At 55.4% G+C, this 24,968-nt stretch overlaps 4 protein-coding genes across 5 annotated transcripts in view; all 4 read left to right on the top strand.

Moving 5' to 3' along the window:
- The first annotated feature begins 48 nt into the window (after positions 1 to 48).
- On the top strand, positions 49 to 4,947 carry TUSC2 (tumor suppressor 2, mitochondrial calcium regulator). Its single transcript, XM_066195503.1, has 3 exons — positions 49 to 301; positions 550 to 670; positions 2,249 to 4,947. The coding sequence occupies exons 1-3, from the start codon at positions 150 to 152 to the stop codon at positions 2,312 to 2,314; spliced, it is 339 nt and encodes a 112-aa protein (XP_066051600.1). The 5' UTR covers positions 49 to 149; the 3' UTR covers positions 2,315 to 4,947.
- A 2,967-nt stretch (positions 4,948 to 7,914) lies between these two features.
- HYAL2 (hyaluronidase 2) lies at positions 7,915 to 10,959 on the top strand. The gene is made up of 4 exons (XM_066195353.1): positions 7,915 to 7,949; positions 8,246 to 9,187; positions 9,821 to 9,910; positions 10,047 to 10,959. Exons 2-4 carry the CDS (start codon positions 8,261 to 8,263, stop codon positions 10,458 to 10,460), a joined length of 1,431 nt encoding a protein of 476 aa, XP_066051450.1. The 5' UTR covers positions 7,915 to 7,949; positions 8,246 to 8,260; the 3' UTR covers positions 10,461 to 10,959.
- A 104-nt stretch (positions 10,960 to 11,063) lies between these two features.
- Positions 11,064 to 13,615, top strand: HYAL1 (hyaluronidase 1). Of its 2 annotated transcripts, none has more exons than XM_066195355.1 (4): positions 11,064 to 11,149; positions 11,666 to 12,868; positions 12,995 to 13,084; positions 13,174 to 13,615. In XM_066195355.1, exons 2-4 carry the CDS (start codon positions 11,969 to 11,971, stop codon positions 13,489 to 13,491), a joined length of 1,308 nt encoding a protein of 435 aa, XP_066051452.1. In that variant the 5' UTR covers positions 11,064 to 11,149; positions 11,666 to 11,968; the 3' UTR covers positions 13,492 to 13,615. The 2 variants fall into 2 exon arrangements, with proteins under 2 accessions (XP_066051452.1, XP_066051453.1); XM_066195356.1 differs by having other exon boundaries at positions 11,097 to 11,149; positions 11,719 to 12,868.
- Positions 13,616 to 23,789: 10,174 nt separating this feature from the next.
- LOC136296199 (6-phosphofructo-2-kinase/fructose-2,6-bisphosphatase 4) overlaps positions 23,790 to 24,968 on the top strand; it is a 50,239-nt gene continuing 49,060 nt past the window's right edge. Inside the window, exon 1 of the mRNA XM_066195083.1 lies at positions 23,790 to 23,899. Coding sequence (XP_066051180.1) covers positions 23,848 to 23,899 — 52 coding nt within the window. The 5' untranslated portion in view covers positions 23,790 to 23,847. The remainder of the gene's footprint in view (positions 23,900 to 24,968) is intronic.

The following is a 24,968-nucleotide window of genomic DNA, read 5'->3' as shown; positions in this document are numbered from 1 at the left end:
CGCGTCCCGCGCCGGTGTCACGTGACGCGGGCGCCGGAAGTGGCGCGGGTGGCGGCGCAGGCGGCGCTCGGTCGGTGTCGCCGGGCGGCTCCGGGCCGCCCCCGTCCCTTTGCCCCCCCGGCCCCGCCGCCGCCGCCCCCGCCCCCGCCATGGGCGCCAGCGGCTCCAAGTCGCGGGGGCTGTGGCCCTTCGCCACCCCAGCGGCGGGCGGCGGCGGCCCCGAGGGCCCCGGCGGGCAGCAGGCCCTGGCCCGGGCGCGGGCCGCGCGCGCCGCCACCCCTTTCGTGTTCACACGGCGCGGGTGAGACGCGGGCGCGGGGGGCGGCGGTCGTGGGGCGGGGGGCTCTGCTGCTGGGCCGGCCCCAGCAACAGGCGCGGCGCGGGGGTCAGGAAAAGCCGCCGGCAGCGCCGAGCCGGCAGCGGGTGGTCGCTGCAGCTCCCCGGGACAGCGGGGGCCGGCTTGCCACAGCCCCCGGCCCGGCTCGGGGCGCAGGGAGCCGGCACGGCCGGCAGGCTCTCACCCCAGCGCCTCCCCTCTGCTCTCGGCAGCTCCATGTATTACGATGAGGACGGGGATCTTGCTCACGAGTTCTACGAGGAGACAATCGTCACCAAGAACGGGAGGAAGCGCGCCAAGCTGAAGAGGATCCACAAGAACCTGATACCTCAGGTAATGTGCGGAGGAGGGTGGGGGAAAGTGAGTGCAAAGCGCCACGGTGACACTTGAAGTCCGGACTTCACAGGAGCCATCTCCCTCAGGGCATCTTCTTGCTGGAAAGGTGGATACTCTCTCCTCCCCCCCAGTTTCTGCCTCAGGCCATGGTTCCTGTGTGTCCTAGCTCACACCCGTGTCACCTGGGGCTGTGACAGGAAAGGGAGATCTGCTGGCCCTCTCCAGCTGCCCTCTTTGGAGAGAAACAGTGCTTGAGCCTTTCAGAACTGCCAGGCAGGGGGAGATAGCTCAGTATGTTGTGGGGCACAGAGTGCCAGGCAGACCTACGTGACCATGGTATCTCCTTACCAAGCACCTTTCACAAGGTCTAGAGTGCTGTGTTGCCTTAGCCAGTGTCATGTCACTGTGGTGGGCTAGGACCTGTGTTGGGGAGCAGCAGCCAGAGCCTGTCAGCTGCTGACATGAGTATGCACGTCCCCTCCAGCTGCTCAGCAGTGTTGACAGCTCTGTACTTTGCTCTTCAGTGGAAAAGTCTCCTCTTTAAATAAGCAAGTGGTGTGAAGCTGGGCAGGGTCTGGGATGTCAAGTGAAGATCATGGTGCAGGGCCAGGAGAGCCTGCATGTAGGGAATTTTTTGGGGGCATAATTGAGGCATAAGGGCAGATCAAACCAGGACTGGAGAGAGCCCCTATAGGAGTCTTCCCTAATTAAGCAGAAAGGCATAGCTGTAGTGAGCACCTGGGGTAGCTGTCAGTGTGCTCTGAGGAGTGGGCAGCCTCTCAGCAGGATGGGACCCCTCTGAGTGCTGAGCAGGCAGTTATGGACGGAAGGATTTGGTTCTGCTTCCTGGGCTGGCAATCTTGCAGAGGCAGGCTTGGCTTGTGGAACTGATTCCTCATTCATGTGGGTTGAAACTCACCCAGTTGGAAAGCTTAGCTGAGCTGGAGAGAGCAGGTACCAGCACTGAACAGTCCTTTGCTAATGCAGACTTTTGTCAGGTTCTGTGGGTGCAGCCCAAGCCCCTGCTTCCCCCTCTGCCCCATCCCCCCAGCTGCCAGCAGCTCCTTCTGTTGCTGTAACAGGAGAAGGCTTGGATGGGGCATGGGAATGGTTCCTGTGGCTGGTGTGGAGGGAACGTGCATTCAGCAGCCTCCCGTCCGCACAGAAAGCCGCTTTTCTTGTGCGCCAGCTGCCCCGGCTGCATTCTCTCAGAGAGCTCTTTTCATTCTTCTAAATCCCGTGAATGAAAGGTGCCGGATGAAAAGCCCAGACAGCCAATATCTGCCAGTCACGCACCAGCTGCTGCACAGGCAGTGCCTGGCAGAGCAGCTCCCTCCTTTCTCGCCCTGCCATGTGTGGCAGCCAGCCGTGCTGCCCTCGGCTCTCGAGGGATGAGTGCAAAGGGCAAAGTGCTGGTGTTTTGTGTGCTGCTCTACCTGGTGTCACAGGCGATTTATGGACCCTGGTCCCTCCGGTTCCTCCAGGGCACAGTGTTCTCTCTCACTGGGTGACTGGCAGGGCTCAGGGATGTCGATTGGCCGTCCCTTCTGCTCACCACTCTGACTCTTCTTTCAGGGCATAGTGAAACTAGAGCATCCTCGCATTCACGTGGATTTCCCAGTGATTATCTGCGAGGTGTGAGTCCCAGACATGGCTGCCCGCGGGCGGGAGGCCCTGCCCCACCGCCCCCAGCCTTGCCGGGCCAGGCTGCGTCGTGTTCCCACCGAGGAGGACTCCCGGCGTGTGGCGGGACGGTGGCTCTCCCCTCGCCTGGAGGTGAGGCAGGATGGAGCAGGCCCTCGCAGGAGATGGGTGACTCTGTGCAACGACTTGCTTAAAAACATCCTCGCTTGAGTCAGAAGACTAAAATACCTTTTGTAGCCGTTAGCCGACGTTTGATGGGTAACTGGAACTGCAAACAAGCTGCTGTGATTGAGCTGTGAAAAGGAGAGCAAGCCTGCACTTCTCACCAGAGAGAATCCCCTGCTTCTCAGGTATGCGGCCCAGGGAGAGCCAGGGCACAGTAACGCCCTGCCCTGCACCCCAGGGTCCCTGGGGCCCGCAGGTTAGATGGCCAGTGTTGCAGCATGTCCCTTTACACTGGTGTGATGTGACGCTCCCCTGTGTGGGTTTGTTGATGGAGGATAAAAAGGGCAGGCTGAGGGGTCTCGAAGCACATCAGGCTGGCTGCTGCTCTCCTCTCGGGAAGGGAGTGGAGATCAGATGCCACTCTCTTAGGCCTCAGTCTTTTCCCCCACTGCATTTCCCCACTTATGCCAGCACTGGGGAGGTTGGATTTGCTGCTGGCTGCTGGAGATCTCTGCAGTCCCTGGCCATTGCTGGTGGCAGCAAGGTCTCAGCTCCGCAGCGGATTTGCCTCCCCCATTGTCACACTGGCTCCTGCTGAGCGCCGTCCCTCGCCTGCGGCGGGACTGGGCTGCCGGGCAGCTTCCTCACCCCCGCTGCTATTTGAACATACCTCCCTGTAGGCTGGGCCTCGACTAAGCCAAGCAGGAAAGGAATCCTCTCTTCCTTCCCTGTGCCCCTGAAACAATCAATCGGTGTACCTGCCCCAGCTTGGAAATCTCCCTGGCGATGTGAACTGTGGCTCCTCCCGCATCCCAGCTGGTGGCAGGAGGAGAAATGCGATGCACTTTAAAGGGAGGCTTTCTGCCCCACCTCGGAAGGTCCTGCTCTTTTCTCCTCTTTCCTCCCAACTGAGAAGATCACGATCTTGGCAGCACTGAAGAACCTCTCAACCCTGCGTGTGTCCAGCTGCTGGGGGAAAGGTCTGACCCCAAATGCCCCTTGGCAGCATGAGGAGCCCCTGCCTCCCTGCTCAGCTGTGCCCAGACCAGGCAGGCAGAGGAGGACCGGCAGCAGGCACAGCTTTAAAGTGGGTCAGAGCCTACTCCCCACAGCAGCCAGCTTGGCTTTCCTCCTTTTTCGTTCCAGAACTTATTTACTTTCTAAGCACTTCAGATGTTTGCTACCTCGATTTTTAATTTAAGCTGCTGGCACTTGGCTGCCAGCCCTGTCGCTGTCTGTGTTGGATGTATCCATCCCCTCATCTGCTGAGAGCCGCCCGGGCGCGGGGCCACATTCCCGGCTTCGGGGAGATAACAGCGACGTGGCTGTTGCTGTCTTCCTGTCACCACCTCTTCCCTTCAAGTCCTTCCACCCGTGGTTCCCATCAACAGGAGCAAGCACACAGGGTGAAATGGGTGAAATGGATGTGCTGGCGGCCACCAGGCAAGAAAGTTGGAGGGCAGGGCTGGTTTACACTGTGATGCTGGGCACTTCTTTTGACATCTTCTGTTCTTCTTGCTTGAAAGAGTCTTGTCTTAAAACAATCCCTCACTGAAGTGTTTCTTATTTGCACCACCTGCTCTTGAGTTTCTCCCTGGCTGGAGCTCCCTGGGAAGGGCATCCCTTGAGCTCCACAGGAGAGCAGGAGTTGCTGTCCCCAGGAAGAGGAGAGAAAACCGTGGCCACACTGTCTGTGCTGCCTTGCCCCATTGCTGTTTGAGGGCACGGGAAGCTGCACCAACCCTGCCCTGGGAATGGAGGGAGGAGGAGGAGGAGTGGGGAAGGGATTGGCACTGTTTGCCTACCCCAGTGGGGAGCCCCTCACCTGGCTACCAGCCAAAAGTCTGCTGGCAAGGCATAGCCTGAACCCGGGGGAGGGAGCAGAGGCTGTGACCAGTTTAGCAAGGGTGCTTTTGTCCTTTCTGACAGGCTGCCCATCCTTCCCCCAGCATATCAAACATGCTTCCCCAAAACCCACGCCTTCTCCCACCCTTCTACCCCCTCAGTGTCACCAGAGTGGCAGCAAACCTCTGCAGACTGCCAACAGGCTGCATCCTGCCCTGCTTCTTCCCAGGCTGGTCCCCACAGCAGCCAGCCCCCAGGACCCTAGCAATCCTGCAGCAGCAGGGCCTTGGGAGCACCTAGAGGGATCTTAAAAAATGTGAAGGTCACTGTAAATAGTATCTGTGTCCACTGTGGTGTTGGAGCAAGCAGAAAAAAAGAAAAAAAAAGTTTTCGTTTTGATTTCTTTTTTTTTTTTTTCTTTTTTTACAATTTCGTGCAACGTTGTGCTTTCCCGTGTGGATGTGTAGCCGAATCGTACTCACCGACACTAGGCTCCTTGCTCCTCTAGCGTGTGGGTAGGACCCATGGGTTTGGGGAATGTACACTACTTCTGGTCCTTCCTCCCAGTGCATCTGTCCACTTTTGTTAAATTTCAATAAAATTATTTGTAGAGCCCACAAGTCCCAGAGGTGTCTTACTGGGGAAGGCAGCTGTACCTGAGGGGAGGTGGACTTTGCTGCCGGCATTTCGAGCCCCGTTTTTTCGGGAAGGGGGTGTTTGTGCACATGTGGCCGAGCTGATGGTGAAGGACCCCTGAGTCACAGCCATTTCCAGGTTTTCCACTTGGCACCCGGGACTGGCAGGAGCTGGTGGCTTTGTCAGGCTGTGACTCTCTACTTGTAGCTGCCGTGACATCTTTTAAATATATAACTAATGTGAAATATATGTAATTTCCGTGTTCATTCCCGAGGGCTGGAGCTCAGGCCTCTCTCCCCTCCCGTGTGGGGACGGAGGTCCGAGCACCCGAGGCTCGCAGGCAGCCCAGCAGCAAGCTGACTTCCCATGGCTCCGCCCGAGCCCCGCGGGGGGGAGGATCCGCCTGTCCGCTCCTTCCCCGCCTGCCCTGCCAAATCAGTGCCTCATTAATCACGGGGGCCTGACGTTCTGGAGCCGGCGTGAGCCTGTGCTGGGATGCCGCCCGTCCCTGGAGCATTGCCGCCTGTCCGTGGGGCAAGTGTGATTTCACTTTGTTCCCCACGTCCTGTCCCCGACAGCCCCGCAACTGTTTTCCTGCAGCCACCGTCACCTCTCATCATTTCCTCTGCGCAAGCCGGCTCGGAAATGATCTGCTGATGAAAGCTGTCATGAGAGTGAGTGGTGCAGTGCGTCCTGCCAGCCCTCCAGCCTCGGGGGGTGAGGCTCTGGCCCATTCATCCACAGGGACCCCAGCCCCAGGAGGGATGGGTGGATCCTGGTACCTTAGAAGGGGACCGGGTGGCTGCGCAGGGTGGTACAGCCCGGCGAGGTTACACAAGACAGTGCCTGTGGCTCTCTGGCTCCGTGACCGTCTCTGTGTCTGCCAGGGCCACCACTGCTGCCGATGGAGCCCCCGGCCCAGGGCGAAGGCAGGGACTGACGTCCCCTCCTGGCTTCATGGCTGCTCCATTCCCAAGCTGATCTCCTCTCACACCTTGCCCGGACCTGTCCGGCAGGAGTGGCTGTGACTCATGCCCCGTTATCTTTATCTGCCGTCTGTGAGGGATTCCCATCCTCCTGCTGCCTGGAGCAGCTCGCCTGCTCAGCTCTCCCTGGCCATTGCCTGCTGCTGCCATCCTGCATCCCTTTACACTCGGGATGACTTGGAATGATCTCGTGCTCAGCAGGGCAAGGGGAGGCTGGATCTGCCCAGCTGCCCCTTCCCAAAAGCAAGTCTTCCCTATGGGAAGGAAGGAGGGAAATCGAGTCAGATGATGCTCCCACTGAAGGGAGAGCAGTGAGAATCTGCGTCACATTGAGGACTTCAGCTCTCCCAGCAGTGGAAATCTGTGACCCCTCTGGCCACCCCACTGCCGGTGGGGCTCGATACCTTTGCACAAGGAGGACGGAAAATTTTAGCTGCTGGCGAAGGAAGCCTGTTTACTGCCCAGAGAGGAAGGGCAGCGCCTGCAGCGCTGGGACTTTTTGGCTCCCCACAATCTCTCCCAAGGGTTTTGGCAGCCAACACCCAGCCACCAGCTGACCTTCCCAGCCCCTCTCCCGGCTGATGCCTGGCATTGCCTGCAGGCCAGGCCAAGCTGTGGGGTCTAGCCCAGATTTGGAGTGGCCGGCCTGGATGCAGTGCCCATCCCTAGCAGGGCTGTCACCCTCTCGGTGGGAGCTACACCACAAAAGCTGACACTCAAGTGGTGCCACTAACTGGAGCCAGCTGCAGGTGCCTGCGGCCAGGGCTTGGCACTGGTGGCACCAGGAGCTGATGCTGAACAATACTGAGCTTGGTGCTCCTGCCTAATCCTTAGGGAGCTGGGGGTTGGCTGGGGAGCACTTCCGTAGATTCAATCCCGCTTCCTTCCCCTGGTGGCCCCAACACACCCTCGTAGTCTGACGCTTCCTGCGCAGGGGCACCCCGATGGCCCTCAGCCCAAGGGGCTAGCCCTGGCCAGAGCAGGCAGGGGACAGGCAGCACATGGGGACTGCCACATGGCTGGTCCCTGAGCCCTGCCTGTCCTGTCGCCTGCCAGAGGGCACCCGCTGGAGCCTCAGCAGTGCTCTGGGAAGGAGCCCCCCAGCCCTGTCACACCCATGCCCCCCCCCCCCCCCCCCCCCCGTCCTCTCCAGGCAGGAAGCCCACGGGGCCATGGCTGAGTCAGCAGCACTGAATACCCTAGCCCTGCACAGGATGTCCTGTCCAGCACAGCACCGCCCTGGGGTCACCACCGTCCTAGGGACACTGCTCTTCTGGTGTCACCACCACCTCTGGACACCGGCATTCTGGCTTGCCAGCACTCTGGAGTGACCACCATTGTAGGATCACCAACCTTTTCGGGAAAACGTGATCCTGGTATACCATCCTGGGGTCACCACCATTCCAGAGTCCCCGTTTTCGAGTGATGATGATCCTGGGGACACTACCGCCCTGGGGTCACCACCAATCTGGAGTCACTGTGGTTCCGGAGTGACCATGACCCTGGGGATACCACCATCCCCCAGGGGACAGCACCACCCCTGAGACTACCATCACCCTCCTGGGGACAGCCCCGTCCCGCGGTCACCGCGGTTTGGGGACCCCCGGCCCCTCGGCCACCTCAGCCGCGCGCTCCCCCCTCCAACCGTGGCGCCCCCTATCGGCCCCAACAGCGGCCCCGCCCCGCCCCCTTTCCGCCGCGTGGGGGGGCGTGTCCTCCCGGGCCGTACCAATCGCGGCGGGACGGGGGGATGACTTCCCGGTGCCCGGTGCCCGCTACCGCGGCTCCGCGGAGGTGTGTGTGTGCGGCGGGGCTCCGCCGCCGGCTCGGAGCCCGGGGCCCCGCGACAGTCGGTGCCACCAGCCCGGCGCGGCACGGGTGGGGCGCGGGGGCGGGGCCAGCGCCCCCGCGGGTGGTGCGTGCCGGAAGGTTTAAAAGCGGCGGCGGGGGGGAGGCGGCGGTGCTTGAGGAGCCCGCGGCGGGGGATGGCCTGAGGCGCGGTGAGAGCCGCGCGGGGAGCGGGAGCGGAGCGAGGCCGTCGGGGGCCGCGCCCCGGCGCTTTGTCTGCCCGGCTCGAACAAAGGCGGCGCCGCGCCGGCACCCGGGGGAGCACGAGCGGGCGGAGCCGCTTGGGACCGGGATTCCCGAGAACCGGCCCCCACCCGGGGCTCTGCCCGCATCCCCCGGGAGGGCACTTGGATCAGGGTCTGCCTTGGGGGGTGCGGGCAGATCGGCCCCTGCCTGCACCCCCTCCTGTCAGCCCCTCCTTCTGACTCTCCTCTCCCGCCGCCCCCAGGTCCCGTCGGGCAGGATGCGCGGGGGCTGCGCGGCGGCGGTGGCTGTGCCCTGGCTGGCCCTGCTGGCCTTGGCCCGGCAGCCCCCCGAGAAGCCGTCGGCCAGCCCCCATCTCACCCGCCGGCCCTTCCTGGTGGCCTGGAATGTACCCACCCAGGACTGCAAGCCCCGCTTCCAGGTGTCCTTCGACTTCAGCATCTTCGACCTGTATGCCTCCCCCAACGAGGGCTTCGTGGGGCAGAACCTCACCATCTTCTACAAGGAACGCCTGGGGCTCTACCCCTACTACACCCGTCAAGGTGTGGCCATCAATGGTGGCGTCCCCCAAAACAGCAGCCTGTCCGATCATCTCGCCCGCCTGCAGGAGGGCATCGACAAGTACATCCGCTCATCCACCAAAGAAGGGCTGGCCGTCATCGACTGGGAGGAGTGGCGGCCTGTCTGGGCTCGCAACTGGAAGCCCAAGGATATCTACCGGGAGGTGTCACAGGAACTGGTGTTACGGCGTCAGCCCACCTGGCCTCCTGAGAAAGTGAACAAGCAGGCAGCGTTTGAGTTTGAGTCGGCTGCCCAGGAGTTCATGGTGAGAACCCTGCGCAAGGCCAAGAGCTTCCGACCCAAACAGCTCTGGGGGTTCTACCTCTTCCCTGACTGCTACAACCACGACTACAGCAAGAACAAGGAGAGCTACACCGGGCAGTGCCCAGATGTGGAGAAGTCTCGCAATGACCAGCTGAAGTGGCTCTGGAAGGAGAGCACGGCGCTCTACCCCTCCATCTACCTCGACCCGCTGCTGGACTCCACTCCCAACAGCCGCAAGTTTGTGCGGGCGCGGGTGATGGAGGCCATGCGCATCTCGCAGAAGCACCACGATGACTACTCCCTACCTGTCTTCGTCTACACCCGGCCCACCTACCTCCGCAAGCTGAATGTGCTCAGCCAGGTAGGGCTGTACCTCTGGGACATCCTCATTCAAAGCCCAGGGCACCTGGCCTTTGGGGTCAGCTGAGGTGGTTCCTCTGCCTGTGTATGGCACCTTTCTCCCGTGGAGCAGGGTGGCTCTGGAGGCTGGTGTCTGCGCTCAGTGGTGTTACTGGCACCCCATGGTTTGACTGTCCCCGTGTGGTGGGAAGCGGCACCACTTGGCATTGGGCTGGCAGCTGGCCCCGGGGAGCAGGAGGGGTGCTTCCTTTCCTAGGACCCCCAGCTCAGCCCCTCTCTGGTCTGGATGATGGGGTGCCACAAACTGTTTCCCTTATGCATGGGATGTCTGGCAGCAGGACTGGCATCAGTGGTGACTATCACCAGGGAAGTGCCTGGGAAGTACTGCAGGACTGCAACTGGAACCCTGGGGTGTGTGAGCCCACAGCCCCTGTGCTGTGCTGGCTTAGCCCCTCAAGGAGGAGGGTGGTATTGGGAAGCCTTGTCCCCAAGTTGTTGGGATAGTCCCTTTTCCCTGGAGCAGAGATTGAGTCTTGACCCCCTGATCCTGCAATGGGCACTTTGGAGCACACTGTGCTGGGGCAGTGGGTGTTGCATGGGGTGTGTGGGCGCTAATCAGACCGTGCCCCCACAGGCAGACCTGATCTCCACCATCGGAGAGAGCGCAGCACTGGGTGCAGCTGGGGCCATTTTGTGGGGTGATGCAGCTGACACCAAAAACCGGGTAAGTTTGGGGTCAGTGTGGGAGGTGGATGGGTTGGAGGGATCACCTGCCTCCAGGGGAGGACCAGTGGCTGAGCTGTCCTCTCCATCTGAGGTACTTCTCCCTGGGTCACACCCTGGTGCCTTCCTTTCCTTAGGAGTTGTGCCAGTTAATGAAAAACTACCTGGAGGGGGACCTGGGACGCTATGTGGTGAATGTCACGACAGCAGCAGAGCTCTGCAGCACGACGCTGTGCCAGGGCCGGGGTCGCTGCCTGCGCCAGGACAGCCATGCTGATGTCTTCCTCCACCTCAACTCGACCAACTTCCAGCTGCGGCGCCGGGATGCTGACCACCCCGAGCGCCCCCTCTTCTGGGCTGAGGGCCAGCTCTCCTCTGCTGACATACTCTTCCTACGGACCCACTTTCACTGCCACTGCTACCAGGGCTGGCAGGGCAGTGGCTGCCAGACACGTGCTGGCCCCCGCAGTGACGCCCCTGGCCCTTTGGCACCGCTGGGACTTGGGGTGCTGTGGCTGCTTGCAAGCTGGTGCTACCTGCCCCTGGACTGAGCTGCCCATTTCTGTGGCGGTGTAGGAGGAGTCTGCCCTGCCTGGGAGGCAGCTAATTATGGAGGGCCGTCCCTCACTGGGGTGGTGTGAGGCCCGGGCTGTGCCGTTGCCTCATCTCTACCCACCCTGCTGCAGTGCAGGTGCCCTTCATGGGGATGGGGGGAGGAGAGGGACCCCTCTCCTGTTGTAAGGAGAGGGATGGGGGCAAGAGGGACACGGGGGCGGGGAGCGGGTGCTGCGTGGTGCTGATCCCCCGTGTGCTGCCCCATTCTGAAGCGCTTTACCTCGAATAAAGCTGGTCAGAGAGAGATGTGGGCTGATTTGGGGCGGGGCAGGCACGAGTCACTCAACTCGCGGACACAACGGACGGGGCGGGGGGAAGAGGCGTGTGTCGGTATGCAGCTCGGGGAAAGCTCTGCGGGGCTGGGAACTGCCCCGCGGAGCCGGAGCCGCTCGGGGAAGCGCCTGGAGGGGCGGCAGCGGCCCCGCGGGGCCGGAGCCGCGTGGGCAGCCACGGCCGGGCCACCCACGTGGAGGCTGCGTGCGGCCCGGCCCCGGCCCGCCCCGGTCCCGCCCCCAGCGGGATTCCCCGCGTGGCCCTGCCCCCAGCCCCGGGCGGGATCTGGGATGCGGGACTGGAGCCCTCGGGATCGCCGTGCGGGGTCACCGTGCTGTGCGCCACGGCCGGGGTAGGTTCAGCCCCGCGGGACCGGGGGCACCCCTGCGCCGCGCGCGTCCCTGAGCTCCGCTGTCCGTGCCACCAGTGTCCCCCAGCGGTGCCCTAGCGTGGCTCCTGTCCCCGACGCTGCCCTGCTTGCGTGTGCCCGTGCAGCCTCTCCGGCCACTGCCCTGTGCTGAGGGCTGCCCGTGGGTGTGGAGCGGCCCCGCGTGGCACAGCCACCTCCCTGCCCGCCGCAGGAGGGTCCCCGTGCCGTGCTCTCTGTGGCTGCTGTCCTGTGCTGCGGGTGTCCCCAGGCCCTGCCCTCCTGTGGCCGCGGCGCCCACGCAGGAGTATCCCGTGCCACCGCGGGCTGTGTCGTGCCTGGTCCTGCCCGGTGCCGCGAGCTCCCTGCCAGCAGTGCCCTCCTGCCGCCAGGGAATGGCCGTCGCTCTCCACTTCCCGAGCGGCGCCCGGCCGGCGCAGCCCGCATCCATCGCCGTGACCTTCCTCCTCCCGCCCCGTCCGTGTCTGTTTGTCTTTCCAGCCCACTCATCGCCGGCCAGTCATGGGGTGTTGACTCTGCGCATTCCTTCCCAGCCGAGCCCGTTGCCCTCATTGCGCGGAGCTGACGCTGCTGTCCCACTCCGGGGCCGCTGTGCTGGGCTCCAGCTGCTGATAGATTCGTGACTTTGAGGAAGTGGAAGAGGTGACCCTGGGGGATCGGCACCACTTGGAACAGAGGTGTGGATTAATGCCGGTCCTGACTTGGGGATAAAAGGATCAAGGCCTGCCCAGGTCTCAGCTCTCCCCAGACAGCTCCAGGACTCACCCTGAGCACACCAGCACCATGGCATCAGCATGGTCCTGCTGGGTCCTCCTGCTGCTCCTGCCTGCCCTGACCCATGCTGGGGGGCCCGGTCCTGTCCTCGTCAACCGCCCCTTTGTCACCATCTGGAACATCCCCACCCAGCAATGTGCTGAGAAATACAATGTCACCCTCAGCCTGGAGGTCTTCGATGTGGTGGCCAATAATGAGCAGTCCTTCACTGGGCAGGACATCACCCTCTTCTACAGCAACAGGCTAGGTCTCTTCCCCTATTACACATCTGAGGGGGTGCCAGTGAATGGGGGGCTTCCCCAAAATGCCAGCCTGGAGGCTCACATCCACCAGGCCACCCAGGACATCAAGGCGACCCTGCCCAGCCCTGACTATGATGGGCTGGCTGTCATCGACTGGGAGAAGTGGCGCCCACTGTGGGACCGCAACTGGGGCTCCATGGAGATCTACCAGCAGAAGTCAGAGGAGCTGGTGCAGCAGCAGCACCCGCAGTGGCCCCCCGAGGAGGTGGAGGAGATGGCCAAGCAGCAATTTGAGAAGAGTGCTTGTGATTTCATGAACAAGACCCTGTGGCTGGGAGAAAGCCTCCGTCCCAGTGCCTACTGGGGCTTCTATGGTTTCCCTGACTGCTACAACAATCACTTTGATAGCCTGCCCTACAACGGGACTTGCCCAGATGTGGACCAGCAGAGGAACAAGAATCTGTCCTGGCTCTGGAGGAGCAGCCGGGCGCTTTACCCCAGCATCTACCTGCCCGTCTGCCTCAATGGCACCAGCATGGTGCTCTCCTACGTGCGGCACCGCGTGGCCGAGGCTTTCGCTGTCCAGCGTGGAATCCTTGACAGTGGCATCCCTGTCCTGCCCTACTCCCAGATTGCCTTTGACAAGACTCTGGACTTCCTTTCCCAGGTGATGGGGCTGTGGGAATAGTGGGCACCTCTTGGGCTGATGGGTTGGCACCAGGGACTCTATCTCTGCTGGGGCTGTGTGGGAGGCTTTGGGCACTGCTGACTTCTCCTCTCGCTGTGGGTGCAGGAGGATCTGATGAACACCATTGGGGAGAGCGCAGCTCAGGGTGCTGCTGGTGTCATTCTCTGGGGCAGCCTGAATTACAGCGCCTCCAAGGTGAGTGCAGACAGTGGCATCAGGTCCCTGTCAGCAGGGACCCCCAGTTCCTCAGCTGTGCAGGGCTGTGACACCAAATGCCATTGCAGGAGATGTGCCTGAGGCTGAAGGAATACGTGGAGGGGCCCCTGGGCCACTACATTGTCAATGTGACCACCAGTGCTGACCTGTGCAGCCAGACCCTGTGCTCTGGCCAGGGCCGCTGCGTGCGCCAGGACAACCAGCAGGGCTACCTGCACCTCGACCCCTCCTGCTTCTCCATTGACCTGCGTGCTGGCAAGCCTTGGATGATGGCTCAGAGCCTGGAGTCTGGGGAGGACGTGTCCAAACTGGCCAGGGAGTTCACCTGCCAGTGCTACGACAAGTGGCAGGGACCCCGCTGTGACATCCAGGGCTTTGCCAAATGACCCCCCCGGAGTCAATCCTCCCGCCCTGGGGACACTGGGGCAGACAGGGTGACACTACCTCAGCACCCTTGCCATGGGGTTGAGAACCTGACTGTGGGGCTCTTAATAAAACCAGAAAGCATCAGTAAGTGTCTCCTTGTCTTCTGCTGCAGCACTCTTGGGGTGGGTGGGTCCTCCTGCAACACCACTGCTGCCGTGTGATGCTGCCGAGGGCTGTCCTTTGGGCTGGGGGCTTGGGATGTAATGCCTCAGAGAAACCATAAGGAAAAAAGTAAATTTATGGGAAAAGACAGAGGAAGAAGAGGGGATGGTGGGGGAAGAGGATGAAAAATGGAAGAATGATGGGGAATGGCCAAAGAATGGAGGGAGGCAAAGGGGGTGAAAAGATGTGATTGTGTGGCTGTAGTTGAAGGGAGCGTGTTCTCCAACCCCTCACTGTGCACAGAGGAGTGGACTGACACCAATGCCCCCACATTGATTTTTCCCTGGATAACGATATGCAAAGCAGTTAAGTTCACAAATAATATACAAAAGCACTGATTTCTGTAACCCAGGCCACAGACTTCACCTATTTCAAAGCAGTTGGGAGAGGGCATGAAACCCTGGCACAGCTGAGATAAAGATGTTGGCATCTTCATCTGAATGTTCATCTTGGGGTGGGGGAATCACATGCTCAGTTTTCTGATTTTAGGCTCTAATTCAGATAATCTCTCTTTGTTGGGGCTGCACTGTGTGCCACTGTGTGTGTACTGAGGACTTAGAAAGCCACACTCTTATTTTTTAAACTGCTTGGTGTAAACCACTGCAGAGTTACTACATTTCTTTTGCTCACTTCTTACTATTATATTGAGGAGGATCTGAGAATATACCACTGGAAACACAAGTAGGTCTTTGGATTCCCCACACACAGCTTTCAGAAACATATACTCTGTTATTACCAAGCTTTTTGACAAGCTGGGGCCCCTGAAAAATAAGTCATAATTGGATTTTGGCTCAGAATTAATAGTTTTATCTCATTCTTATAGAGATAGCTTGGTAAATATTGTATGTAAATGTTGGAAACAATATTATTTTATTATTTTTGGTATGTGAAATGTGATTTACCTTAAATGAACACTCAAACATGCTCCTCCCAAGTTACAGGGAATCTGATATTTGCCCTGTATTAAGTGCTGATATTGAAAGCAAAGTTCACCTTGCTGTTCACACAAAGAAAATTACCATGAATTCCAAGTTCTCCTTATGCCTGGAAGGGATCAGAGCTGTGTGCTTCTAACTTCAGGTAATTTAATATGCTCCAAGTGTTCAGCTACTGGTGCCTAACTGGAGGCTGGTCTGAGGTTCTCCTGGACAGTGTTATCTCAATCCTTTAACCAAACTAAGCACTGAGGTAGGCATCAGGATAGAGACATTTCCTCAGAAGCTGCAGAGGCACTGGCACTGTCAGAAGCCACAGAAACCTTGTCTCCAGGTGTGTGTGGCTTTTCTTAAAGAAAAGTGAGGCTGGGAAGTGACAGACTTCCCTTATTTCTTGAAACAGCTCCTTTTCTTGTTTTTGAAACAATGAAAACTTAGGCATGAATGCAGTTTGGCGCTTTCAAATAATAGCTTTGAATGTCTAAGATGATTTGCTTTATTCATCCTACTTATTGTGGCTATTCTTCTGTCCTTGCCCCTCACACTGGATCTAAAGACACCCAAGACACTGGATTTCAGATAATTTAGCTTGTCTTGCTCTAGACTCTGATGAATGGAGACTAAAAAGACACTGCATGTGGTGCCAGCAGACAATGTGGACGCACTGAACATCTGCTGGGTTGTTTTTTCCAGGTCTGAAAAAACCCTGTAAATGTGTAGAGCTGTGCAAGCCCAGTGCTGCTGGAGCCAGCCCACGCTGGGCAGGAGGGTGCTGGAGAGGAGCCAGCAGTAATCCAGGCACAGGACTTTGTGTGGGTCACATTTCTGGCCCTCGGGGGGGGATGTGTGCATGGTGTTGTCACAGCAGCTCCTGTTTTCCATACTCAGGATGACTGATGAACCTGCTGTGTGCAGAGCTCGCTTGTCCACTGCATTACAGGATTCACACTAAATCAATTTCTAGGCTTTTTCCACGTGCTGCTCCAAGAAATGAGGGAAGACTGTCACTTAGAACTTCCCTTACATTACTTGGTTTTTCATTTCAATGACTCATTTTCTTTTTGTCTAAGTTGCTTAAGCCTTGTATCTCCACAAATAATCCTAAGTATTTACCATTTTCCCAAACCGAGAGAATTGAACTGCTGAGTGCTCTGAAGATGGAATGATTATTTTAGAATCTAGAATGAAGATACTTGTAGGGAGGAAGCTTTCAATGCTTTGATATAACCAGGACATAAGTAGTTCAGCTGAAGGGTAAGGTGTAGATTAAGACGTGCATAAAACAGATGGAAGGAAGCCCTTTCAAGCAATTCACAGGCTTTTCAGATGCAAGCAGGAAATTAGTGGCCTATTATTTACCTAATAAGAAACGTTCTCATCTGCTTTGTTCTCCTGACTACAAAACTCAGAATCTATATATAGAGATATTTCCCACGTTGTTAGAAACCAGCTTAGTCAGACGCTAAGGCATTGTTTTCAGTTTTGTCTTGCATTAACAGCCCACACCTATGGTTAGATGACCAACGGGTTGATGGTATTTTGAGACCCCAGAAGTTGTTTTAGGACCCCAATTGCTATAATTTGCTGTTGCATTTCAGTTCATCCAAAGATCTGGACTGCAGCCATAAACCCAAAATCAGACCACTTCTGCAGTTCTCACAGCTAGATGCTGAGTTTCTCCTAATATAATAGCACAAACATCTCTTGGAAGAAATAAATCCTTCCCAAAAGCAGATCACAGCAACTGTATGACTTGAAATTAAAGAGATGGCATGTGAGTATTTAAATGCCTTTTATTTCGTTCGGATTGCAGCGGAGGCTTGTGGCACCCAGGGCTGGTCACTCAGAGCTCAGGTTGCTTCGTGGGTGTGCAACCACATGGCAGTTTAAAGGGAGAGAGAAGAGCTAGGTGCTCTGCCAGCCCGGGGCAGGTTTTGGTCACTCTGTTTAACTGCAGTTGCAGAAAGCCCCCCTAACTCCCAAACACTGCTCTGCTGTGCCCAAAGCGTCCAGGGGAGCCGCTCACCCAGCAGGAGCAGCTAAGAGGACTCAGAGGTACCTCAGCGAAACATGAGACCAGGAGGAGGAGGAGGAGGAGGAGGCAGCAGCACAGAAACCGCCTCCAGTGACACTTGAGCCTGTGAGCAGCTTGAGGTGCTACCCAGAGCAGCAGGGGGTTCACTGGCGTTGAATAAAGCACACCCCCCATATGCTAATAGCATCGATGGTGTGAACAAGGCTTCACTGCTTTCCTGTTAATGCTTTTAACTAAAACTTGACACTTCTTTTCTAGGTGCAATGTCAAAGCTCATTTCTGATTGTTGTTTCAAAAGTGAAACATTAGCTCCTACAGAAATAATTTCCAGAGCTTGAATGCAAGACTCTGTATCGCAACCCCCCCCCAGTGTCACTGCACCGACTTGAACACAAAATTTTCAAGCTACCAGACGCCTAAAATGAAGGTGGCTCTTTCTTATGATGTCTTTGAATCTCTGTTTTATGTCTGGAAATCACTCACTCCAAACTTTTTCCCTTGCTCAGGCATTTCTGGAAAAGATGTGAAAAGATTTATAAAGAACAAGCCATATTAAAGAAATACCCAAAGTGATCTTCAGGGGCCACAGACTCTGCTACTGCCCTGGACCTGACATCCCTTCTTTCCGAGAACTAGCAGGAGTATCAGCCTTCATTCCTCTGATTCATCAGACTGCAATTTCAGAAGTTACTTGGGAAAAAAAAAAAAAAAAAAAAACGTAAACCCCGAGGCACCGTTTGTGGGCTCTCAGCGAGTGTTTAAACATTCAGCACAAACAGCAGACCTTGCTTTATGTTATACAAATAAAAACGCCTTTGCGCTTGAGAACTTGTCCTGCTTTGTTCCATAACGTTTTTAATCTGCCATTGCTGGGGCAGGGCAGCAGAGCAGGACTTTCACCACAAGAATGTGGGTGCAGCAGCAGCTCCTTTGTTGGGAGTGCTCCAGGCCAGCCTCAGGCAGAGCTGCTGTGTGGGGTGCAATGGCTTCCACGTTTTCTGCTGGAGAAAAGTGCAGTTTGTGGTTTTCACTGCTGGTGGGACTGTCAGAGGCAGAACACTTGTCCCGTTTGCAGCATCTCCTCTGCTCTGATTCGGCAGCAACTTCCAGTTGTTTTCCACCCTGAGGCTTTAAAACAGGCTAATCAGTGTCCTGTGCTGGCATTAGCAGATCAGCAGGAGTGTTATCAACAGCCCGAGGAGGGTCAGAGTGAAGCTGCAGGCTTGCACTGTATAAAACACCTTGTAAACTCATTTTCCTCCAGTAATATGTTCAGCATAAAACCATATAGTGCTCCAAACTCTGCTCTAATCTGCTGGTGCAGACTGCAAGCAAACACCAAATAATACAGCAGAACATTTTGTGAAAACCGTCCTGCATTTGACTGTAACTTCTCAGGAGGAAAAATCTGTTTTGACAGGTTACTGGTCCTATTCCCCAATTAAGACATAAACAGTTGTAATCCTCTGTGTTGTTGGGCAGAGTTCAAGGTTAGTTCCAGCAAAAACAAACCAATTTAGAATTGAAGCAGGGGGGAAAAAAAAAGCAACAACCCAAAATTTGGAGGCAGAACCTGCCCACAGTGCAAAGCATATATTCTTTATTATCTTATTTGTTTAAATACACACCAAGTGATACCCACACAGGGCAGATACCAGCTGACATAACAGGGAGTTCAATATTTAAGGCTTGGCTTTTCTCACCATAGCAACAAATCTGTAAGGAGAGTAAGAGGACATGGATAACTGGCAGCATCCAGCACAGCAAGGGCAGTGGTGCTGGAGGTCTGAATCCCTCACACCAGCACGGTGCCTGATGCAGAACCACCCTGGATGTCTGAACACGAGCACCCGACATGCCCTGGGGACTGTGTGCTGTGCAAATCAGCAGCAGAATGAACACACAGGTAGGTGTTTGCTTCCTTGTCTTCAAGGCAGCTGGGAAAGAGGGTGGTCTCTGTTTAGTCTTATTTTCCTTTTATAAAATAGTGGAAGTGGTGACCCTTGAATGTGGGTCTGCTCTCCCTGACTACAAAACCATCTCCTGAGGCACAAGTGACTCTTCATAGTCACTGGCCTAGGACAGAAGAGCCCTCCAAAGGTACCCTTTTCTCTCTGCACCTCTGCCACTCTACCAGAATTGGTTGGATGAAACAGATTCTCTGTCATAAAATCCATGCTGCATTTATTCACGCAGACAAACACCTATGTTGCTTTTTATTTCATGGATTAACACTTGTTCATTCACTCATAGAATTCGTTTAATCAGTAATTACATTCAGATTGAATGAAATAACTCAAAAATCTGTCATCAGTGTCCCATCAGTGTCTGAAACCAGGTGAGCCCAAGAAGAACTGCCACCAAAATCTTCTTGGAGCTATCTTCAGGATGTTGGTCAGAAGGGTCATGAATCCTTTTCCACTTCAGTTGTGATCAGAAGGCATAGTTTGAATGTTAATTTTCTACCAGCTTTAAAAAAAAGGAAAAAAAAAAAGCCTTATCTTTGTTTCTCTAAGCAAGAAAAAATTATTTCTACCTATGCAGGTTTATCACAAAATACCCACCAACAACCAAGTGTAAGGGGATTCATCTTGAAAATGCCCCGATCTGGGTTCTTGGTAGACAATTTTATGTCAGAGTTATTTTAACAAGGTATTTAATTAACGAGGAATCCCCACGTTAGAAGAGACACACACCAGAGCATTCATTCCCATTATGGTCCAAGCTTGTAATTTATTTCTTCTATCACCCAGACACTGGTGGAAAGAAATGCAACACCAATGCAAGCAAATTGCCAAAAAATGTGCTTAATATAATATTTATATAATCTTCTTACATGCTGCCTGTTGTGAAGGGGAGCTGTGATTAAAGATACATTTTTTCTTAGTCAAAGGTTATGGAAAATCTCAGTTGTCTGGGATCAAGAAGCAACACTTGACTACAGCTGCACACACAAAAACTGAGCAGCATAAAAATAGCACAACAAGCACTCCAGCAATGCACATAACAAGATTTCCCTCTTCCACAGAGCCTGAGAAAGGCCAGGCAAGCTCTTAGGGTCTCACCACACTGGAGATGATAATTCCCACTCAAAAAGATAAGGCTTCCCAAACATCTTAAGTCTCCAGTCTTGGGGTACTTTAATATGCTTCTATGTTTCAGGGCAAGGATACACCTGATTTTTTAAGATCTTATAGTTTAGACAAAAGAAAGAGCTCAGAGAAAGGGAAAAAAAAAAGGTACAGCACGAACAGTGACTACAAGGGGACTACATGAAAAATTGTATTAACTTTTGTTTGCTGGTTCACCTATTGGTTTCTGCCTTTTATTCCTCTCCTGCCCACTTACAATTTGGGTAAAGGTTGCAAATATATCTTTATGAAAGACCTTTATCTGGCTGAACTGAATGCAGTGCAATCCTGCATGTGGCCAATTTCCAAGGAATTTAACAAAGCACCCAACAGCTTAAACCTCCCAATGAAGCTGAGGAACAAAAATCCAATTGATTTATTCATCTATAAATTATTGTCATCCAGAGGTAAAAAATATTGGCTCACACTAGAGCAGGAGGAATGTGACCTGTGAAAAACACAGTCAATGGGATTGGTATCCCCAGGCAGTCCAGGCCTGCCCCAGCCACGTTGCTCTGATAAGCCCTTTTCCTTGCCAAGCAGCTGAAGGAAAAATGTATTTTTGAGGCCTTCTCTTCAGTTCCTTGAAACCACAAAGCCACATGAAGGGAAAAATATTTTGCAAGGCCTGTAAGTGCAGCAATTTCTCTAATTTAACTATTTCTGAGGAAGGCACAGGACTAAGTGAAACATTTTCCAAATGGATGACCCTGCTTGCTCAGTTTATCCAAGCACAAGCTAGGATCAAACATCCCAGGCAGAAACTGTGACTATTTACCTTGAACAGTCTTCTCTCCTGCTGAGTTCTCCTAAATGCAAATAAATTATCAGATTTATTTATTTCCCTCATGAATCTGTTCCTATTTCCACTTGCCAGATTAACTACACCTCTCCAATTTGGACAAAATCTCAACAACCTCGATAGTGGTTGGCTATACAGACCTTGAGCAAAACCCAAGATTTCTAGCAAGTGTTGCTGTTAATACTTGCACTGGTTTATCAGTGATTTAATGTGTTCTGCTTTTAAGAACACTGAAGTCCTCTGCACAGTTAGGGTCCTGCAGTACAGCTTTTGTGGGGGGGGCAGCTGCTGCACACAAAGGCCAAGGTGTGCCTTCCCACCTTGAAAAAAACGCTGTGCAGGAGGATAAACATGGTTAAGCAGAAGAGAAAAACCACTAAAAGAAAAGCCTGTTTGATCCCCATGAGGCTCTGCCCACCAGCCCGTGCAGGGTTACCGGCTGCCTTCACCACTGGTGCTCAGGACCTTTTGTTCTGCCAAGAGGAGTGGAAGTGTGGCTGACACTGAGCCACATCTCACTGGCCAGTGGGACAGGAGGTTAACTCTGAACCTTTCACCAACATCAAGCAGTAAGGAATCTTTGCAGATGGGTGGTTTTGTTGGATTTTCTTTGTTTTTAAGGTCAAGGACAGGAGGGTGAGCTGCTGCAGTGCCCAGCCCCCCTGAGCTCCATTTCTGGCTGTGCCTCACTACCTGCTGCTTCACAACAGCTGCAAAAAACGCCTTTTTTTTTTTTTTTTCCTTTTCCTTTTTTTTTAATGAAACATGGGGATAAGGTTTCACTAAGCCCAGAAACTGTGACTAAAAGGTGTTTCAAGGAGAGAACAGACGAAAACCAAGGGCCTCTCTCCTATCCCAGGACTCAGAATTGTTCGATATTTCTTTCAGAGAAACTCTCAAATGACTCTAGTGGCCCTCGCTTCAAGCTGGAAGCAGTCAGTGACCAAGACCAGAGTTAACTAAATCAAGTTTTGAGCTGTGCCAGTGACAACTGTTCAGCTCCAGAACAGCACAGGGACACTGGTGGCTCTGAGTACCAACCACATCCTCACGCTCTTAGCAGTGGACAACGACAAAGCTTGCTAATGTAGAAAAGGCCACAGTTGTGTAAAGGCATTTGAGCTCCTTAAGAAGATAAAGCAAACTAATCATTAATACTTCAGAAGAAATCCTAGAGAGTTAATAAAGGTTAAGTATTATCCAGAAGGTGGACACGGGTGATTTCCACCTCCAAAGAGGCCAACACTTGCACTTTGGCACCTTGAGAAACTGCTCAGCTCTGGGGGCTGCACAAGGAGCTGGATCTTACTGTGACAGTCCCCCAAAACAAAAGGAAGCATTCCCCAGCATTGCATAAACAGTGAAACACTTTTCTCTTGTGTTTGCCCTCAGTTCCTAGAAAATCAGATTTCCAGAGGGGCTGTTACAGCCTGGGATTGGAGAAGGAGTAGGGGCCTGGTCTCTCAGACCAAAGGAACTCAGTTCTTGATGTGAGTCGCCACACACACACACACTTGAAGGAAGGGATACCAAGCATCCTACTGACCTCAGCTGCCAAGTTTCCTCATTGCAGGAGGCATCATCACCTGCAGATAAGCATGCAATACTCCCTATCTAAAAAATCTACACCAACAAACCACCCTTTCTTTCATGTGGCTTAATTTCCATAAGTAATTCAGAAGTTGTACTTTATTAACTGAAGTTTTAAAGCATCAGGTGATGCCCAGGCAGAGCCAGCATAGCTACAGTACTTATGTTGTCAGTGGGGATCTGAAACCAGCTGCCCAGACAGTAAACTTAGAGTTGATATCACTTGGAGACAGCTTGGGAAGCAGGATGGAGGTGTGCAGGTAGATGAAAAGACATCCTGACAAGGTAAAGAAAATTTGCATGAGAGTTTTACTCAAAAGCAAAATAATAATAATAATAAAAAATCTTAACTCCCTCGATTATGTCAACCATTTTCATCTTAAAAGGGGAATTCTGATTTTTCACTAGTAAGTGGCTTGATGATGCTTCCTTAATCTTCTTTCATTTTCTGTTTGGCCCCTCTCTCATCTGCAGTGGTGTTTCCCCCTCCCCAAACTCGTGTTTGCCTATCTCCTCAGGCAAAGGCACAGAAAGTCAGGTAACTCTCCTGAGCACCGTGCTGCTTCCCCAGCTCCTCACCCCAGTGCAGGACACAGAGTGTGATAACAGCTCTGAAGTTCCTAAACACACCCCTTTAGTTCATCTCTGCCTCGGGGGACAGCCTTACCCAATTACAAAGACGTGAGGAAAGGCAACCACAAAAATAACCTGCCCCAGCCTGAACAAAAGAACAAACGCACTTCAGTATCACCCCAAGGGTGGTATAAAGACCTAGAGGACTTTCGTCATTCCGCTCCAGCTTGCGTTGGGGGGGATGCTGTACGTGTCCTCAGGGATGCTGTATGGCAAGGGCAGCGAAAAGCTGCAGCCCCAAGCAGGCGGGTGGCTGTGCCCCGAGTGCACGAACAGGCTGTATTTGCCCAGATCGGCTTCCCCGGGCACTGGTCCGGCTCCCTGGGAGGTGGATCCCAGCCCCGGCTCCTCTCCGTGCCCTGCCGGAGGCTCTGGGTGGGGTGATGGCTCGGGTCAGCGCTGGGGTCACCTGTGGCTCCGCGGTGCCCCCGAGCCCGTCTGAGGGCTCGCCGCTGCCCAGAGCCCCGTCCCTCCGGCCGCCGCCCATCCCCATCTTCGCACCCGGCTCTCCAAAATGGCTACAGCCGCCCCACCTCCCCCACGTCTACTTCATCTTTACTTATCAATTTATTTGTTTTAAATCTCGGCTCGTTTTAACTAGGCACCAAGGGCAGCAGAGAGCGGAGGGACGGCGGCGCTCCCGGCGGGGAGCGGGCGATGGAGCGCGGCGCGGCTGCGGCGGCCCCGCGGCCGTGCCGGGGCTGAGGGGAGCGCGGGAGCCCACACGGCCCTGGGCAGCCCCGGGCGGCGCGGGGCGGGCCGGGCCGGGGCGGAGCGGGGGCTCCCGGCGGGGCGGGGGCTGCCCGGGGCCGGTCCCTCCGCCCCGCCCCGCCCGGCGCGGGGCGCGCACACCCGCGGGCAGCTCCGCGGGGCTCCCCGCGGCCCTGCCGTGCCGTGCCGTGCCGTGCCGTGCCGTGCCGTGCCGTGCCGTGCCGTGCCGTGCCGTGCCGTGCCGTGCCGTGCCGTGCCGTGCCGTGCCGTGCCGTGCCAGCCTCCGCCGGAGCCGAGCGGAGCCCAGCCCGCCGCCCATGTGGGGCTGCCGCCGCCGCGGCCGCTGCCCTCAGGGCCGGCGCTGCCGAGGTAGGACCCCCGGGCCCCGGCCGCTTCTCCCCTCCCGCCCCCGGCTTCCCACCCACGGGGCAGCCCCTGAGAGACCCCCGCGCGTTCGGGGCAAGGCTGGAAGGGGAAGGTGGTGTTTTCCTGCAACCCCCTGGTCAGGATTTTCCCTCCCGGCTCCACCGAGGAGTGAGGGTGCCCGGCATCTCAGAAAGCTCGGCCGGTTTGAAATGGGAATTGCGGCTTTCTGCTGGGGCAGCCCTGGGTGAAGGAGGGTTTGGGAGATGTGGCGTGGAAAGAGGGAATCGTAGTGTACCAGCAGCTGTTTGCTTGCTGAGTTATTTTTGGAGATTGCTTTGCTGTGATGGACTTTTTTTTTTTTTTTTTTTTTTTTTTTCTGTCTGTAGGAAGGCGCGTTTACATCTCACTCCTCCAAGCCTTGGTGTTCTCCATTGGCTGAGGAAGGGTGTAAAACCGGTGCTTTGGCAAATACTGATCCAACTGGTTAGCACTTCTTCCTGTATTCCTAAGGGCAACTCCATAAAAAGCACATAATCTGCACCTTTTTTTACCTTCCTTCGTGAGGTTTGGCTGCTGGCTCGTCGAGGCCTTCTTTGGAAAGGGCTGTTTCTCCCCGGGGACCGAGGTCTGGCGTGTGTGTGAGGCACTTTGTGTAATACGGGGTGACAGCTGTGACGCGAGTGCACCAAAACTTCTGAACGTAGCCTCAGTTATGTTTGGATATAATTTCCCCACTTTCTAGGAAAATTCTATTCTGTAGGCTGGAAGATAAAGCAGGCATTGCTGCTGCTGTGGGGCAGGATGGGGAGGCAGAGATGGATGTGGCAGCGAGCGCTGTTTTACTCAGGTTTGGTAACGGGACCAGGAGCCTGAGCTGCCCGGTGCCACACAAAACTGGCTGTCATCGGGTGTAGAGCAGCTGTGGCTCCTGCCCAGTGAGTCACAGGCTTGTTTACAGCCATCACTTTGCTTCTGCCAGCCTTATAGTAGGCAGCTGCCTGCTCCCTCCGTGCCTGACTCCAGCCAAGGGTATGGAAAGGGATTTCAGTAAGGCTGGTGTTTCAGAACCTCT

The sequence above is a fragment of the Chamaea fasciata genome, unplaced genomic scaffold, assembly GCF_029207755.1.
Source record: "Chamaea fasciata isolate MVZ Bird 193981 ecotype frontalis unplaced genomic scaffold, bChaFas1.0.hap1 SCAF_13, whole genome shotgun sequence".
NCBI classification, from domain to species: domain Eukaryota; kingdom Metazoa; phylum Chordata; class Aves; order Passeriformes; family Sylviidae; genus Chamaea; species Chamaea fasciata.
Note: the sequence above shows the minus strand (reverse complement) of the source record. Positions and strands in the feature narration are given on the sequence as shown.